Consider the following 19,629-nt stretch of genomic DNA (forward strand, 5'->3'; position numbering starts at 1 on the left):
TTCTTTCACAGTTGCATTTCATTTAGACCCGTATGGCCTAAAAAAGTACAAGACACTCTCTTCCAATAGATATCCACTTCTAAAAAAGTATTCAAATAAGCTTTGTCTTGCTTCTGTCAATCAGGGAGTAGAACAGAGAACAACATATGATCATTCTACAGTTTTAAATGGAAGCAGACTACTGGCCGTGCCCGATACTGAGAAAAACACCCTCTCTGCTTCTGTAACAGGAGTCAGTAAAATTGTTTTAATAAAACACTGTAAAATCAGGAATGAATTACACATCACACAGACCTTGGCAGTCTACTGTCCAGTGAAACCAAGGGATAAACAAGTTTGCTTTATAGGAATAGATTTCCAACAGTTATGCCACTGGTTAGGAGAGTCATAGAATTGCAGATAATATCAACAACCATTCTATTTTGGACCCATAAACTAACAAGAAATCTACACTAAAATGCATAGAAAGAAGAAAAGCAGACCACTAAAATGTTTTTGCAGAAGCAGGAATATATTGATGCAGAGTTAAATGATGGGTGCCTCACGATTCAGTTTAGGCCAAGGAACTTTGTAGGTTTATATTATGTGGATTTATATTGCTAAAATATGTTAAATATTTCAGTCAGTGGGCTCAAAACCCCCTGTTGTATGTCACATTTATCTGTGAACATATACTGTTGACAGTACAACTTCAAGCAGAGCTTTCTCTGGTGCTTCCCTCCAAGTTACTTTGCCAAACTAAGGAAAATTCCAGTTCCAAGAGTAATGATATTGCACATAAGTCATAAATGAATAGTTACTGAACCTCATATATTTAGGGTTCTTGGTGAGTCAAAAGAAGTTAAGCAATGATGTGTGGCATTTGGCCACTTTAGGATCGAGCCTGACCTTAAATCACTGTTCATTTGACAGAGAAGTTATAGGACGATTACTAATACACATGATTTTATCAAAGTAAATACATCCATAAACTAAATAACTAACTGTTTAAGTTATCTTATGACTGCGCAATGCACTTTTTTGTTACAATCCATTGACCATAACTCTGCAAAAGTTACAACAGGCACTATAATACTTGTTAATACTCTCTATCCTCAAGGACAAATAGACTATCCTTTCATAAAATAGAAAAAGAGAAGCTTTATATACATTTTCCCAAAAAACTTGTCTTGAATTCTTGATTTAAAAAAAGATCATGTAGATTCTGAAACTGTTACCTGATCAACTTTCCAGTTTTAACAAATACAATATATCAAAACAGATTTGACCATTAATGAGCATATTGAACAATAATTGATTTAGTTATATTATATAGCAAGAGATTCTATATTGCTTTACAAAAAGTACATTTTATTTGGGTAGGACCTTATCAATTACCAATTAGTGCCAATAAGCTGTTCAACTCATAAGCTATTCTTATCTGCCCAACTGTCCTCAGAAATGTGGAATATTGCATGTGGAAGTATCAGAGTAATTCCCTATTGAATATGAGTGACCTTTACAATGTATGGTGTATGTATACCAAATATACCAGGTGTTAGGGTCTGGACATGCACTGTATAGTTGAAAGTAGGTTATACATTTAGGGAAAAGCAGCACAGAGTAAAACATTAGAGGTAGGTTTCTTATTCAAAGTTATGGAATATTTATTGGCTGTAAATTGTGGGATGGTTGTTTTACTATGAACATAAATGGTCAAGAGTTTATAATAGCAGATTAAATACAGTATGTGTGCTAGGTACAGTGGACCAGAGTCACTAAAATAAGTTAATATCAACTGGGCATGACCAGAACCTTGAAAATAATCCTTATGGCGCATATATGCAGTGAGATACTCGTGCGTAAAATAGTCTATACATTATATTCCCGACCATTTACTTTCACTAAATACGTACGTTAAATTAATCCGAATCGAGCACGGTTGAGTGTAGGCTACTGTAGAACTGGCGGCAGCACACACCGACCTAAAGTCCTCGACTGTCACAGATTCAACCGTTAGCGGATAAAGCTTTTTGACGGCCACGCTTCCACATGTAGCCTCTCTCACTGCCAAGCGTTTGCGAGATCAACATTTTGGAAAATGTCAATGTAAGACCATCACATGTAACACTAAACTTCAAGTCCTGTTTTCTGCACTCACTCCTTTCTCCTCCTCCACTTCTCCCCTCCTTTTATATTAAATAGATTCGGGAGGAGCGCCATTTTCTCTACAAAACCATGTGTAATGAAACGCACAAGAAAGCCCTGCGAAGAAATGCCATCTAAGAAGAAAACGTGTCAGAGATACAAGGTAAATACTATCAGAAAGGAACAGAGAGTAACAAATAAGCTCAAATTCAACTATTACATAGTTGCAAATGGTGGGAGCACTAATCCAACCCGCAACACCGACTGTATACTAAGCAATAACAATGAAATAATGGCATTTACCTGTGTCAAGCAGTACGGGGAGTACATGGTTATTTTTAGAAATGAAAATTGGAGAGCTTATTTAAGTTGGATGGAAGTTCGCTGTAGTGCTGCATTGCAATCGCTCGCCGTCCTGTTTCGCTCACTCCATGCTGTACTGTAACCCCGCCTAGAAGGCTGAAAGTGAAAGCTTACACAAACTTTTGGGGAAAAAAAGTTTTGTCTCCCACCCTCTTCCACGGATTCTCCTGTCGTGCGCACTGATATTTTTTTGGGGGGATTGATCAGGGGCGACGGTGTTTGCTATACAACATAATATCATTAACATGAATCTCTCAATTTCGTAAATCACGCGGTGGCAAACTTCTGCTTAATCCGGTCGTTTCAGCTCATACTCAGTAACCATGAATAATGACAAAACACCGCTCTTTTTCTTTAGGCTAACAAATATGTTATTACGAGGGTTAAATGAATAATATCCAGCGTTTTATCAATACGACGTGTAGAGTAGCCTATATCCTAAACGAGAAGGTAAAATGCTTTACAGAAGGTCCACCAGTCTGAGCATTGTATTTTGCAATGAGCTAAACATTTGCTATAGCTACGATGTGATTTTGTTTTGATGTGTTTTCTATGAAATATTATTATAGGCTTATTAGGCCTACCAGTTAGTAAAGTCGATGCAATATTGCTGTAAGGTCAAAGGTGATGCTTCATATGGGGCCTATGGCCGACAATAAAGACATATAATGTTGATAAATAATGACTTGATATTAAGAGATTGACTTAAAATATTGGAAATGTCATTTGTTTTCCATCTGAGAAACGAGAAGGTAGACGAAATATTTAATGAGATTGGAATAGAACGAAACTGGGGTCTTGGTTTGGATTCATTTTATCTAGACCCATGTACATTTTACTCTAGCTATGTAAATGAATGTGTTTACCTACAATAGTATGACAGTGTTATTATACTACAGTTACACTGCCTCTGCATAAATTAGTTTGTGAAACAAATGTAAAAAATATTTGTCAGTGTTCTGCACATTTTGTGTTACTTCTATTGGTTTCTGCCCTCTGATACAAATGCACTTTCAGCATCTTGACTGAATTTCAGTGCACACCTCCAGCCCAGGTCGATGCACAAGCACACTTCCAGCCCAGGTCGATGCACAAGCACACTTCCAGCCCAGGCCGATGCACAAGCACACTTCCAGCCCAGGCCGATGCACAAGTAAGACATTTAATTGCAGAGTGTATAGAACACTATCAGACATCAGATCCAGACTGAAAGCTGTAACAGCGACTGCAGTTGAAACAGCAGAGCCACACTGTTGGTCTGGCTTGGAACATTTACTACAATGAAGTTGACTTGAAAATGAAAAACAGCCCAACCTGAGGACTGCTGGATAAGAACATACTGTTTGCTACCAAAACAAGATAGTGTCCCAAGGAAGGGGATGAGTATTAGAAAACACAGAATATTGGTCATACTGAGAACAATTTACAGAGGCATGTACCCTCTCACAGACAAAATCTCTCTCTCTCAATTAAAATAAATTCAAAGGGCTCTATTGGCATGGGAAACATATGTTTACATTACACACACACACACACACACACACACACGCGCACGCTTTTCACAAAGTAATAAAACGAGTTTTGGACCAGGTCCTAAGTGTGGTATAGTGTTTGGTGGAGGTAAAGTCATTGTGGAGCTGAAATTTTGATCTGACAACTGGAGTCCCTCAGATTTATGAGGCCTACCGCTTGTGCAATTACACCGCAAGCCTCTGCAGGAGAAACAAAGAGATCTGGGCTCTGTGTGGCCAATTATACTGCACACAACCAGGGGAGCCAAAGACTGAGGGAGGGATGGAGAGATATAGAGAGAGACAGGGAGGGACGGAGGGAGTGAGAGATATAGAGAGAGACAGGGAGGGAGGGAGGGAGGGAGGGAGAGAGGGGGGGAGGGATATAGAGAGAAACAGAGAGGGAGAGACGGAGGGATATAGAGAGAGACAGAGGGAGGGATATAGAGAGATATAGAGAGAGACAGAGGGAGGGATATAGAGAGCTATAGAGAGAGACAGAGGGAGGGATATAGATTGAGACAGAGAGGGAGGGACGGAGGGGGTGAGAGATATAGAGAGAGACAGAGAGGGAGGGACGGAGAGAGGGAGGGATATAGATTGAGACAGAGGGAGGGACGGAGGGGGTGAGAGATATAGAGAGAAACAGAGAGGGAGGGACGGAGGGGGTGAGAGATATAGAGAGAGACAGAGAGGGAGGGACGGAGGGAGTGAGAGATATAGATTGAGACAGAGAGGGAGGGACGGAGGGGGTGAGAGATATAGAGAGAGACAGAGAGGGAGGGACGGAGGGAGTGAGAGATATAGAGAGAGACAGAGAGGGAGGGACGGAGGGAGTGAGAGATATAGATTGAGACAGAGAGGGAGGAACGGAGGGAGTGAGAGATATAGAGAGAGACAGAGAGGGAGGGACGGAGGGAGTGAGAGATATAGATTGAGACAGAGAGGGAGGGACGGAGGGGGTGAGAGATATAGAGAGAGACAGAGAGGGAGGGACGGAGGGAGTGAGAGATATAGATTGAGACAGAGAGGGAGGGACGGAGGGGGTGAGAGATATAGAGAGAGACAGAGAGGGAGGGACGGAGGGAGTGAGAGATATAGAGAGAGACAGAGAGGGAGGAACGGAGGGAGTGAGAGATATAGAGAGCGACAGAGAGGGAAGGAGGGAGGGGAAAGTCTGTGGTCAGGGGGTTGTGCAGACCACATAACTGTAACCTCCCCTTCTCACCACACAAGGTCATGCTCACAGCATTCCATACCGGTTGATTCCATCAGTGAATATGAAATGACTGAAATGACAAACGTTACCTTGATATTTTGAAAATTATATACCAAAATAAATTCTGATAAGCACTAACTTTCAGATTGACAAACATACACATAATTTGGGCAGTTGTGTAACAGCAGGTGGAATGAATCCTGTTCCCAAGTTGTAGTCTCTGTCTAACTCAGTGTATTCATGGAAGTTCTCTCTCTCTATCTTTCTCTCTCTCTCTATCTTTCTCTCTCTCTCTATCTTTCTCTCTCTGTCTCTCTGTCTCTGAAGTCATAAAAAGCACACAGGACCACAAAAGTGAAAGGTTACAGAGAGTGGGTTCGAAGGGGATCAAAAACTGTTTGTTCCTCCTTTATAGAGTTGAGTTGACTGCAACACACGCAAACACTCATCCAGCATCGCTCCTTAAATGTGCCCCACATTTAGTGGTCTATGGGAGTAAATCGCTCATTAAGTAACACATGGTAGAGCCATATGCTATGGTTGTTGAGTCTGTGGCTCTCCTTTTCACACGCTGGAATATACATATTTGCTGTGCTACAACACTCATTGTGGTAAAGTCAATCATGGATTTGCTGTTATAATGAAGTACTGTAGCAGCAGCATCTGCAAGGGTTGTTTTGTATACCACGAACACACAGAATCTATGGAACAACTCAAATATAAGTTAAGCACAGAATTCACAGGGTTCAAAGTTTGTGCTCTAAGATTAGGATTGCCAACCAATTACTCCCTCATATATGAAGACCAAATGGACAGACAGAGGATTCTGAGGTAGCTGGAGTGGTGATGTGTGATGGTAGCCATGCGATGTGTGGGGCCTAACCTCTCTATGAGGAGGTGAGTACAGATACCCTTCTCTGGATGGCCTTGAACTCACTGGCCCTGATATCTAATATGGTCATATTAATGCTTCTCCCCTCTCCAACTTCTCCACCAACCATGATACTCAATTACCTCCCATTATGGCTCATTTCTGTACCCCGGGACACACAATACACTGTAGCAACCCAGATTCTCTAGAACTTGGCAAAAGGCTTTAGCTGGAAACAAAGAGTAGAAAACTGGCTCCCACCTCATTAACAATCACATATTCAGTCATCCACAGACTCCCACTCCCTCCATCCCGCAATTCTCTTTTTATTGCCATTTCATTTCATGCCGATCGCTGTAAATCCAATGCGCTCGCTGGGTGGAATTTTTAAAGCTGCATGTTTTTTTCAACTGTGTATAGTTTTCTAGTTTTTTTGGTCCTTTTTTCATTTTATACAACTCTGCATGCTGCACATTATCGTTATAATTTTCTTTCCCACGAGGGAAGGGTGCTTCGGCGGAGTTGCAAGGCCTTTTTCTTAAAGTGTGTGTGGAAATAATGATTGTAATGGTTTGCAGCTGAGGAGAGGGAGCTGTGAGTGACATTATGATTGTGGTGCAATTACCAAGAGCATGAAAGCAGACCATCAGTCAGAATAATGACTAATGACTCAAATAACACATTAAATAATCATAATAATAACAATAATAATGCATACCCTGTAGGAATCTGATACTACAAAGCATTCAGGCATCCCAGGACCTCTGGAGGGGTCTTCATTCACCAGAAAGGTTTCGGTGGCCTGAAACGTAACACAACAATCATTCATAGTATCAATGCATTTACCATCCTTCAAACAACTCCTTAACAAATACAGCACACAACACAACATCATTTTAATTAGAAAAATAATAACGTTATTGTAATATTATTGCTATTATGTATTTATGATTTATTTATTATTATTATTATTGTTCTTATAATTATAATTATTACTATTGTTATTATTATTGGTCAGAAATTATGTGCCAATTACAGTTTAGTCAAGCAATATCAGCATCCTGTACAGAATCTCTAAAGGAGAATCCCTACCCCTCTTATACTCCCACACAAAGCATGATTCATAATGTGCACTAGCCAACTCATATATGATGCAGGCCTGAACTCCGGTGCTAGCACCAGAATGGAGACCAGACCGTTTCAGCTGCTTTTGGATCACACCACACAATACACACTGACACAATGGCATTTCCTGTCCCTGGTTGTCACCAGGTGACTTCTCCCACAGCGGTGACTGATTCAGCACAAAACATTCACACGGGGCATACATTCACTGATCGATGCAGCAAAGGTATTTTTCTAAGTGTTGTTTCCATTCAGCACAGTTCATTTGTATGCTGTGGAACACACCAGCTGGGCCTTGAGCGCTGAATGAGTATCCATTCCAATTCTGCCGTCAATTGAGGCAGGCCAGCCCAGACAACATAGCTGGGAGGAAACCTTGATATGGAGAGCTGGGGAAAAATCCTATTTTCCAGAACCGTAAATCCTGATTTCTCAAGTTTCACAAAACAGGAACAAACACTGTTCGAAGCCAACTCTGAATGCATGCTACTCTTAACTTGTACCTGGTAAACATACACTATATACACTAAAAACAGATATTAACACACACACACAGAGAGAAAACACAGGAACAATACTTGAAGGAATACTTACACACACAGACACATGCATAAACACACAACACTATAATAAGTCCCAGACTTTGTCTAACCAAGCTGCGGCTAGAAACACAGGCTATTCATATCCCACCCAATGAGAGGTTAGCACTCTTGTCTTTTCCCTTTCCCTTTTAACACTGAAGGGGCATCTGTGCCTGTGTGTGTGTATATGTGTTGGTGTGTTTGTGTACGCTGTATAAACTAATCATTTAATGCAAATCCATTGCTTACTTTTGTATGTTTACTCTTCAAGTTAGATTTCCGAATAAGAAATGTGAGTGCAAGTCATCCCAAACAACCGAAAATCAAATTAGACGATTCATGACGTTGGGCTTCAACAACCATGTTCGTACCGGCCATCATTAATATATATGGAGGAGAACAGAGTGAAACCATAAAAGAGTTGTTCCATTACAAGAAATGCTCTTTCTCAGCTCTTCAAAGGTTGTTAAAGACCAAGGTTCATCTGTAGTATGTCCTTTACTCTCCTAATGGACATAGGCATATCGTCCTAACAAAGGCATTTACAGTAGTAGTCCTGCTTGCCACATATTGGCTATTTCTGTGATAATGATACCGTTCTCTTTTTATTTTTTTATTTATTTCACCTTTATTTAATTAACCAGGTAGGCTTCATCAGAGAAAGGGGCTTATTCTCAGGCCTGAGGGTGTTACAGTACTAAAAGCGGTTGGGTTGACCAGTGGTTTGCTGAAAGGAGGGAGGAAGGGATGGATGGAAGGATGAAGGGATAGCAGAGTAAAACCTCTCTGCTGCATGGATTGCCTTCACACTTGAAAAGGGGCATCATTTGTTTGAGGCGGCACTGATTGTTTGATGTAGCTCCCTGTAGCACTGGCCCCTTTTTCCCTTTTCTCTCTGTTTTTATGGAGCATGTTGTCAATTATATATGCCACCCTTTTTCTATATATATGTAACATATGCCTGATCCATATGGCCAGCCTTGAGCGAAAATAGTATCAAGGCCTCACTTAATTAACACTTAAAAAGCTACAAAAAATGATTTGATGTCTGTGATTGAGTGACCTAGATGGGCTGTTTTACAGAATTCAAATGTTCATCAAATGCAATTGATTGAGATTTGATTTCTTAACATTCCCATGTTTGGTGAACAGTGAATGCTCAATTTAACTGTGTGGGTTTGACCAGCAACTAAAACAAAGGCAGAAATGCTTCATTTTCCATGCCGCAGACACACAGTGTCTCTCATCAAAATGATATACAGTCAGGTCCATAATTATTGGCACCCTGAGCTATATTGCATCGTCAAAAAATGTGGAAATTCTATTATTTTATACTAATTACACAAAGAAAGATATTTAGTAATAAAAAAATTCAAAATTATAGGAAAAAATATGAAATTCCCTTACGTTGATGACTTTTTGCAAATCCAATCAGTTTTCCACATTGATTCAACTCATCACATATAATTATTTTGTTTAAATGACGTGGAAACAACGTTGATTCAACCAGTTTTTGCCCAGTGGGTAGCACCGCCTGGAGATTGATAAACGCCATTGGCACTCGGATTAGAACCGGTTCTATGGTCAGATGACATGATATTACAATGGCCATCTCAGTGTTTGGACTTGAACCCCATTGGAAATCTGTGGTTTGAATTGAAGAGGGCAGTCCATAAGAGCAGACGAAAGATATCAAGGATCTGGAAAGATTCTGTATGGAGGAATGGTCTAAGATCCCTCCCAACGTGTTCTCCATCTCATAAAACTTTTTAGAAAAAGGCTCAGTGTGGCTATCCTCGCAGGGGAAGGGTGTTCTAGAGTACTGAAAACAGGGGAAGGGTTCTAGAGTATTGAAAACAGGGGATCCAATCATTTTGATCCCTATCTTTTTCAGATTTTAAAAAAAATAACTTGTTAAAAAAAATATCTTTCTCTGAGCAATTGTATTAGTATATAATAATATATTTTCCCTTTTTTTTGAGCATACAATATTGCTCAGTATTTGTATTATTTATTTTATACAGTCATTTTTGCTCATCTTGATCAAGGGTGCCAATAATTATGGACCTGACTGTATTTATTCACTCCATTTATTTTTTATTTCACCTTTATTTAACCAGGTAGGCAAGTTGAGAACAAGTTCTCATTTACAATTGCAACCTGGCCAAGATAAAGCAAAGCAGTTCGACACATACAACAACACAGAGTTACACATGGAGTAAAACAAACATACAGTCAATAATACAGTAGAAAAAATACGTCTATATACAATGTGAGTAAATGAGGTGAGATAAGGGAGGTAAAGGCAAAAAAAGGCCATGGTGGCAAAGTACATACAATATAGCAAGTAAAACACTGGAAAGGTAGATTTGCAGTGGAAGAAAGTGCAAAGTAGAAATATAAATAATGGGGTGCAAAAGAGCAACATAAATAAATACAGTAGGGGAAGAGGTAGTTGTTTGGGCTAAATTATAGATGGACTATGTACAGGTGCAGTAATCTGTGAGCTGCTCTGACAGCTGGTGCTTAAAGCTAGTGAGGGAGATAAGTGTTGTATGTATGGGGGTTGCCCCACTTGGCATTTTTTCATGGCACAGGATAAATTAAAACATATACACTTTCTCTCTCTCTCTCTCTCTCTGTCTGTCTGTCTGTCTGTCTGTCTGTCTGTCTGTCTGTCTGTCTGTCTGTCTGTCTCTCTCTCTCTCTCTCACACACACTCACACAGACTCACACACACACACACACAATATAAAAGCACCTGACTTCCCGTACTAATTTCCAAACCAGTCTTTCTGGCCTCACAACAATCCATAAGAACAGTCATCTCCATTATTGATCAGACAGTGATCATCATCGTTATCACTCCTCATCCCCACTGGACATTGTCATCAATAGTGCCACTTAGTTTTCTACAGCATCACTGATATCCTCCCAGTCCCACTCAGTGGCTGCATGGGGCTTCATTGTATACTCGCTAACAAGCTAACAAACCTGTGCAGATCAAATAGAGGACAGGGAGGGGGAAGTTGTTTGTTAAAACATGTGGGGGAGAAATATGAAAGGAGAAATGTGCGTTGTGTGAGTCCACGCCAGAGCCCCCTCAGGGAAACATTCTGGAAAAATGTGATATTTTACACCTGCATCTCAGGAGGTGAGGGGTAAGAGAGGGGGGATAATAATTAGAAGGGTGTGTGTAGGATTGGAGATTGCTTATTGTTGTAGGTCTGTTTGAGGTTTGCCTTTGGTTCTTTCTCTTGCATTCCATTTTAAGTCTGAGGTGTGGATAATGTATTTGATGCAAGTTTATTATGTTTGCTCAACCTGGTTCTAAATACAGAAGAAACGTTGAAAAATTAAATATGCAAATACAACTCGACTGATAAATATCCTGTGAGCTCAGTTGAATGAATACTGGTGTTGGCTCTAATTCTTCATTAGAGACCCTCAACTGGAGAGCAGGCAAAGACATCTATTGTTGGGACATTCTTTCAAATGAAACTAGGAGGACAGAAGACACTGTAAAACAGTTCCAAACTAAATGGAATAAAATGACTCATTAAGCGTTGGTGTGCAGTCTGCATTGGTCATAGCACTATGGTTGAGTCTGGACTATATCAAACATTTGAGGCAGTATTTTGAATACCATTTAGATGACCTGTTCACAGTCATTTAAATTTGGTCTGACGCTAAAAATACATTATAATGCACATGTAATATGTGCCCAAGAGAGCGGGTTAGTGAGGTAGCCTAGCAGGTTGACTAGCAGTTAAGAGCGTTGGGCCAGTAACCAAAAGGTCGCTGATTTGAATCCCTAAAATGACTAGGTGAAAAATAGGTGAATAATCTGTTGTTGTGCCCTTGAGCAAGGCACTTAACCCTAATTGCTCCTGTAAGTTGCTCTGGATAAGAATATCTACTAAATGACTAAAATGTAAAAATGGGTGTGATGTGGACATCTTCTTCTCTCTGCAGTGGGCACTGCAAGATGCCTTTAAGGGCTGAGACTGGCATTCTAAAACAAGGGGCCTCATTGTGAAGAATCAAGATGGCTCAAAATGTACATAGTCCTCATAGGTTATGGCTCCACTAGCACATACACCCACATAACATCTGCTAAACACGTGTACAGTATGTCACCAATAAAATGGGATTTGATTTAAGTCTACCCTAACTGCTAATCTAAGATGACCTTACATGACACCAAACCTATAAAGATGAAATGAGAAACTGACCTCAGATCAGAACTGAGAGACAACTCTCTGCACCCTTTATAGGATCACAACCAGGGGTTAATATGACACATATGCATGCCATCACCACCTCCCAAGGGTTTATTTAACAAAGACATACCCTAGCATTCCTCTGGATTGCAACGCCAATAAGGATATGGTAGCCTCTACACCACAGATCACAAAAGGGCGAACGAGGACCCATATACACCGGGAGAGATGACATCACTGGCAGCGACAGCCAAGAGCTGCAGAAAACATATGGCCTGGAAAGCGCCTGTTTGATCATCTTGTGGTGAGCTGCTCCCTCTGTACATACACATCAACATCTACAGAGTGGGATATACAATTACCTAACAATTTACACAGCTCCTCGAGATTATGACACAGTACTCCTCCTCATACCAATCACACACATCCTGACCCTGGGCCAGACCATGGAGCACTCCAAAAAAGCCAACTTTTAGTGCCTGAAGTCAATAGAGGGAATGGCATTATAGAATACTTAGAAAAGAGAGCATACATTCATTTGTGAAGCATATAAAGCATATGTTATTCTTTAATATATGCATATATTTATGTAGTCCTAAACTACAATATATTCGATAAGTGAAGGACTCAATGAACAGGGTGAGTTTGAAGGATTGCCTTAGCATCCTTAAATACCGATTATGCGTGTTTACATGTTTAGAATATGTTGGGCAGAAATTCTGTCTAGCTTTTCATTAAAAAAACAAAAACAAATAAACATAATCCCATGTGAGGCCTGTCCTGAATTTTGTTTTTATATTAAGTTACTGTTGAGCTACTTGGACTAGTGCCATTTCAGTTTGCAAGTAAACACATAATTATTCATACAAATAATTTTTCATATTCATGTACAAATAGAATTGTAGGAATCTATCAGTAACTTCAAGGTTGTATATGTCAGTTTTTCCTCAATAGGCAATGTACACAAAATGGCCAACTCAACTGATCCTATGCCAAGAGATCAAGCTAAAGGTCAAGATCCTGACAGGTCAAGATCCTGTGTTATTTAACTCATTAAAAACACTTTCCATGACTAATTTAGAACCTAATAGCAGTCCACTTCAATATCCCACAACTGGACTACTTTGGGAAAATACACAAAACAAATAAAGGAGCAGAATAGATGTCCTTTGTGCTTAAATTTGATCAGGAGTCAGATAGTTTTACTTGACAGTCTTAGAGACATGATTCACTCCACTATTTTTCTGTGTAAAGATTGTATCAAACTTTGTTTTGGAGGCCTACTTACATTTACATTTTAGTCATTTAGCAGACGCTCTTATCCAGAGCGACTTACAGTAGTGAATGCATACATTTCATACATTTTCATACATTTCTTTTTTTCCGTACTGGTCCCCCGTGGGAATCGAACCCACAACCCTGGTGTTGCAAACACCATGCTCTACCAACTCAGCAATATTTTCTGTTCTCAAGAAACTCATGTTAAATGTTTCAAGCCATAGAGGAAATTAACCTTTACTGAACTAAACTCTCCATTACAATATCATAACATGCGATCAGAAGCAGCATCACAAGGACCAGTGCTGCGGACTTGGTGGGCCTAGTGGTTATTAGAATGGCCTTGTGCTCTCCTTACTGCCCTGAATTCAGTGAATAGCCTTTGCGTAAATACGCAGCCGTCGGTAAGAAGTTATACCGGTAGATAATATTTAGCAACAGAGTACGAGAGGAAAGCAGTCTCGCCAGTTATCTTCCGCAACTAACATTGATTTCAGAAATTAAGTCCAACTCTTAGGGTAACGTCCCCTTTAAACTGTAGCCAAAATGTACTTATAAATCAAAAACTAAATGCGTCCGTTGACTATTCACATTAGGTGAATTCGGCTTTTATGTTACTACTTATTCAATTTCTTTCACGTTTGGATTGTGCAACGCTGCCTTGACTTTGTGTATAATATAGATACATCAAAGTAGACGCTTGATTGGTGGAGTGCCGTGCTCTGCTTGTCAATAAGGGGGCGACAGCATGACCACGAGCTGCAACGACTGGCAGCTCAACTGCCCCGGGAATGTAGCTGAGTGGAGGATAAAGGAAGATAAATTATCCGCGTTATCCTTGTTCAAATATAACCCACTTCCATATATGTTTTAACATAAAATCCTATACAGTATCAATATGAGATTGGGTAGTGCAAAGTTAACTTTAATGTACGGTATTACTCCTTAAACCACTCACAAGATAACTTTGGGGTAATCATTAATAGTTTTTGATGTCCTAGAGTGATGTTTTTCCTGTTTAAACAAAACATTAAGATGATTACAAGCTTTCAGATGCATAAAAGAGCAAATGATTGATTTACACAGCACGTACCATTGTGGAGCAGGGAATGTGCCAACAGTCTCAAATACCCATTTTCAACTCTAAAAAAGTTCAGCTTCCAAAAAAAGTGTGGGAGAGAGAAAACTACTCGTTTCTTCTGATACCGGAAGCAAAATAACCCTAATACGGGACGGCCTGTGGCCTGGTGAACATTTTTTTAAATTGTAGTTTTACTGTTCTCCTCCAACTGGGAAAGGGACGGGAGACGGCTTATCCAAGTCAACCACTTCCCGGCTTCATTCGGGGTGTTTATGTCCGCTATTCACGCGTGGGACTTCCATGAAAACACGGATGGCGGTTGTCGGAGCTGTGAGGACTTGCTCTGGTCGCCTGTCAGTGCGCCATCCCTTCTGTCCGCTCTGTTCACCGAATACCCAGCGAGGCAAATCCGTGCACGATGCTAGCGTCTCGTCAGCTCCCAAGTAACAGAGCAGAGGTCTCTCTTTGCAAGGGACCGACAGTAAGTAGACTCTACTTACGCGCTCACAAATCAGCTGTTGCTTCTGTGTGCCTCAAAGAAACTCTGTGTTATCCTCACTCTCTGGTCCTCCTAATAAAAAACAATACAAAAATGGAATTCCCTTTGGTTCTTCTTCACCTGTTCTTCAATGCCCATATTTACTCGAGATAAAAAGGAGACCACAACTAGTACCAGATCTGGCACCATGGATGTTGCAAGTTTGGGAGAGAGGTGATACTTGATCATACCACTATGCCAGGCGACTTCACGAGAACGCGCATATGTATACGCTAATCCCTGTACATATGACGAGTGTATTAAATAGTTGGAGTTAACGGCTGTTAAAGTGTAATAAACCCAGAAAAAGTGATGTGGCGGTCCAGAGCGCGCGGAGGCGCAGCAGTGGATCGCGGCCGGAGAAGCGGAGGGCTGGTGAATTATTAATAAACGGAGCGGTTCACAGTCTGTCGTGCTCAGTGAGTAACCAGGACGGCAGCTGGGGGTTTAGAGGAATTAAATACCGGCTCAGAGTAAACCGTTGACGGCAGGGGATTACCACTCACCGGCTACAGTGTAGAGGCAGAGCGGGGACGCAGGGAGGGAGGGAGAGCAGAGGGGGAGGTGGTATGATAAAATCCAAATCATTTAAACATTGGTCAATGATATAAGCTATAAGTTACAAACCTCTCTTTTTTGTATTAGGCCTAGATAACATTTAATCATTATCCAAAACAAATATGTAATCAGTGCACACTGCGTGCAGGGATGTTTCTTAGGTTTTTATATGGATATTTAGGCTAGTCATGCCAGATATTTAACAACGATGAGAATTTGACAGTAAAGGCCTAGCAGTTATTAGGCCACTGTAGGCTATAGGGAAATATTTTGTTGTCTAGATTAATACAAACGGACATTTTTTTAACATAATAATATACCTCATGTATGGCCGTCACGGTCCTGCTTGAGCGTTTTAGTAAGAACAGAGCAGGTTTGGAATAACTTTCTCTGACTTGCAGTGAAGGACGAGATTAAACGGGGATTTACCACCAGTTTTGTAGGCTACAGAATTATTTCCAAAAAATGTTCTACAGAATTCATCCACATTTAGCCAACTATTACTTCTTAATGTAGCCTCAGCCTAGAGCAAGAACCGGACAGGTGCACGGATTTTGCACCCTGTTCAAAGCTCTGTGATGTTATTCATATCAAACAATACTGGGCAATGAAATTCATTTGACATTTAATAGGACTTGACTTTATTAGAATATTCACTTATTCCAACACATTTCTGCGTTGACCTTTAAGGTAAGAGTATGCAAGAGTTGTGATGCCGCAAAGTATGAGCGTGCCCAAGGGATTCCAATATGCTAACTGGTTGTTCATCTCCTCTTCCGCAATATAAGTTTATGACCTTATATTTAGAAAGACCCATGAGAAACACAAGCTGTTATTTAGTGTTAGAGCTTATTATGGCTCCTGCAGGTTTATAACTTCAGGAGAATCTAATAGCTGGAGAAGAGAAGAGCAGATGTTGTTGATGATGATGATGATAAAGATACAGCAATACCAGAAATAAGAAAGAAAAGAATAATACCAATATTATTACAATTGCTGTATATTATTTTTAGGCTATTATTAGACACTGATTAATATAAATATATACATTAAATTATTGTTATTATCACCATTAATCACTTGTATTTTTACTAATCATCCTTGGAAGTACTCATTTATTGCCTCCCCAGTCGAAATTCCTGCATTGTAATTTCACAGACTCAATGATGCTGCTCTGCCATATAATGTCAGAAACCTGCAATTCTTTGAATACAGTAACTTTTAAAGAAAAAATAAATAAGATTTCATTCTAACGAGACTGGACATGGCAAGATCAGAATGACACTTGTTTAATTTATACGAGAAAATACATTTACCATAATACAATTCTGCTTTAGACGAAATGGATTACATTAATAAATGCAGCATATCCCCAATGACACAGTTTGGTTATTTTAAAAGTGTATTCATGGATTTAAAAAGTGGTTGATTTGTATGACATTTTAGATATTTCAACAGACAGTTTCCATGTCCAATAATCGGCTGCATCCAATTCAAATGATAATCTGAAATCCTCCAGAATTCAGGTGAGACCCGCAGGTTAGCGGTAGAAATATTAATTTCGGGATGTATGTTGCCCTAGTCATTTTAATGTCATTTAAGTATTGAGGAAAAAACACAAAAATACAAATTTGGTTTGTTCTTTGAATGTTTTCTGTCATAGGTCTACATCTACATATTAGTGTGGTTTGCAACAGAATAAGTGTTAAAACATGTCTGTCACATTTAACTAAGCTGGATTGATAATAGGCCTAAATACTTTTTCATATTATCTGCTTTAAAATGATTATTTTTAGGAACTTTTTTTATAAAAAGAAAAACGTTTCTTTAAATTGATGGGTGCTATAATTTGTTTCAAAACTTGTGCCAAGTATGAGTTTAGGCAGTTCACTTTCAGACTAATAATTATTTTATTCTAGGCCTAAAGAATAAGTAAAGTTGTATAAGGCAGAAGATATGATACAAGCAGACCTATATCTATACAATCAAATGTGTAAAGAAAACCATGTAATATTGACTAGGCCTGTTTGTGACATAATGGCCATTCTCAGCCTTTTTGTCATTGTGCAAACATCACACAAAGACGTCAAGCCTATGATCCTAACCTTGGTATTGGCTTGGACAAGAAGGTTCAATATAGTTCAGAAAAAAACAAGGGAGTAGACTACATATTACTGCCTGACCATGCATTTCTCTGTCTGACGATGCTGTCGGCAAACACACAGCATCGATACCAGGCAGAGACTACTTCATCCGGAAGTGTAGGATATAACAGCAAATTACACTTCTCTATTATTTTACCAATTGTATATATTTTATTTTAGCACTTTATTCGTTTATGCTATAGCCTATAGGCCTAAGCAACGCAGTAAAGCTAAGCATTGTATCAGCTGCATATCATATCCTGATTTCCCATATCTTCCTCATCTATAGTTGTCTGTGTCACCCTACACATGTAGGCTCTCAATGCCTCTGCAATCTGAATTCGTGATAAACCTACTTATCTAAACGATTATATATAAGCAACAATGTAATATCACAAAATTCGTTATTTCTGTTGAAGACAAACCATTGTTGTCTGATTTCTCATATAGCTTAATGTCAATCTTCACTTCCCTGCATGTGAAATTATTCAAAATGTAAAAACAGTATTTTTGCACACTGATATAGAATAACACAAATAAGCTTTATATATTATAAACAACAAATTGACTGTGTTCACTATATGAAGTGCAGAGCAGATAGACTCATGCACCGGCCGGCACACGAATGAGTGCATAACAAAAACTAATCCAAAAGTATTCAGTTAATGGAATAATTAAGTCAAAATAAATACATAAGATAAATAAATAGGTAGCCTTCTATTTCTGGCGAAATAAATAGACCTACATCAACTCAAACGAACTTGAACAAGTTTTTAACCAATCCGGCAAAACCCGAAGTAGGGCCTAGGCCTAATGCATCTGCTTCATTTCATTACTCAATCTTTCATGTCGGAGTGATAAAGCCTACTCTCAGCACTTTCACCTGCCCCGCGAACCCAAATGTCTGAGTTTAGAAATGAAGAGTTGTGATTAAAGAGTTTTTAAGCATGTTCGAAAGTAGTTTATAATTTCTAACAATAATGACAAAAGATTTAGGCCCAACACAATGAAGGTCACAGCGTGCATGACGTGTCGTGGTACTGTTGGCCTATAGTGAGCATAGGCCAAAAACTAAAGAGCCACTGTTCTCGTTGCACAGCCACCGCCGAGAAATAAAAATGTGTTTCTGATGGAGCCCAAATGCGTCAAACTATTATTCACAATCCATTCCAGCCTAAAGTAAACGAAACAGTGTTGCTCTTGAGGAAACATGAGCTACAACTATAGGCTATCTGATTGTCATTAAAATGAAAATGGATTTTCAGGCAGCGTTGTAAAGTGTAAGCCCTTATTTCCCAATTCCATTATTCAATTCCTTCTCGCGCTCTCCTGCACTATCCAGGGACTTTACTTGGATTCCCTTCCGTTTCTCTACAGTTTGCCCAGTATTCTCGGCTTGAGCTTTACAAAAACTGTGAAACAAAAGTTCCACTAGGCAACCGCGTGTCTAGGAATGCTGACATTGGCATTGCGAACGGGCACTGGCTGAAAGAGCGGCAGACCGGCAGACCGGCAGCCTAATTCACCCCCTCTGTTTCTCCCCCAAAGGTACTGTAGGCCCGTAACTTCCCATACGGAAGGACAAAAAAGGGATGTTTACGCACACTCGCTTCACCTATTCCCACACAGTTCTTTAAAACAGCAATGCAACAGTTATCTCTCATGTATACCCTATCCCCAGTCTGTCTGTCATAGCTCACCGCAAAGCAAGCGTAGACAACCGGACCTATAACCTGTGCGCAATACTGTTTCAACAGCCTGCTGTTAGCAGACCATATATCCTCATGTGGGTATAGTTGTTTCATGATCTAAATGTCAGAACATAAATTGGTTATAGCTTCAAAGACAGAGAATAAGTTGCATCTTGAACATCTAGGTAGGCCTACCATCAATCTCCTGAACAAAATTGCTTTTTCAAAGGATATTTCATCTTAAAGGTGTACATTTCTGTGTCCCAGCAGATTGTACATTTCATCTAGAAAATGACTTTTAAATAAAAAAAGGTGCTTT

General features: G+C 39.7%; 1 protein-coding gene and 1 long non-coding RNA gene across 7 annotated transcripts in view; one reads left to right on the plus strand and one right to left on the minus strand.

Annotated features, from left to right (window-relative positions):
- The window catches only part of nfixb (nuclear factor I/Xb), a 185,348-nt gene extending 170,043 nt beyond the window's left edge, over positions 1-15,305 (minus strand). Inside the window, exons 1-2 of one of the 6 annotated variants that reach the window (XM_029726774.1) lie at positions 14,392-15,305; positions 6,810-6,893 (exon numbers count right to left, since the gene is read on the minus strand). In XM_029726774.1, the coding sequence (XP_029582634.1) occupies positions 6,810-6,893; positions 14,392-14,394 (87 nt within the window). In that variant the 5' untranslated portion in view covers positions 14,395-15,305. Of the gene's footprint in view, positions 1-2,430; positions 2,626-6,809; positions 6,894-14,391 lie in introns of those variants that run through there. The other 5 variants (XM_029726775.1, XM_029726784.1, XM_029726781.1 and 2 more) reach the window with 5 other exon arrangements.
- On the plus strand, positions 1,677-2,260 carry LOC115170580 (uncharacterized). Its single transcript, XR_003871059.1, has 2 exons — positions 1,677-2,088; positions 2,185-2,260. It is a non-coding gene; the product is annotated as an uncharacterized LOC115170580 (long non-coding RNA).
- Positions 15,306-19,629: the final 4,324 nt, after the last annotated feature.

The sequence above is a fragment of the Salmo trutta genome, chromosome 32 (genome assembly GCF_901001165.1).
Source record: "Salmo trutta chromosome 32, fSalTru1.1, whole genome shotgun sequence".
Lineage (NCBI taxonomy): Eukaryota > Metazoa > Chordata > Actinopteri > Salmoniformes > Salmonidae > Salmo > Salmo trutta.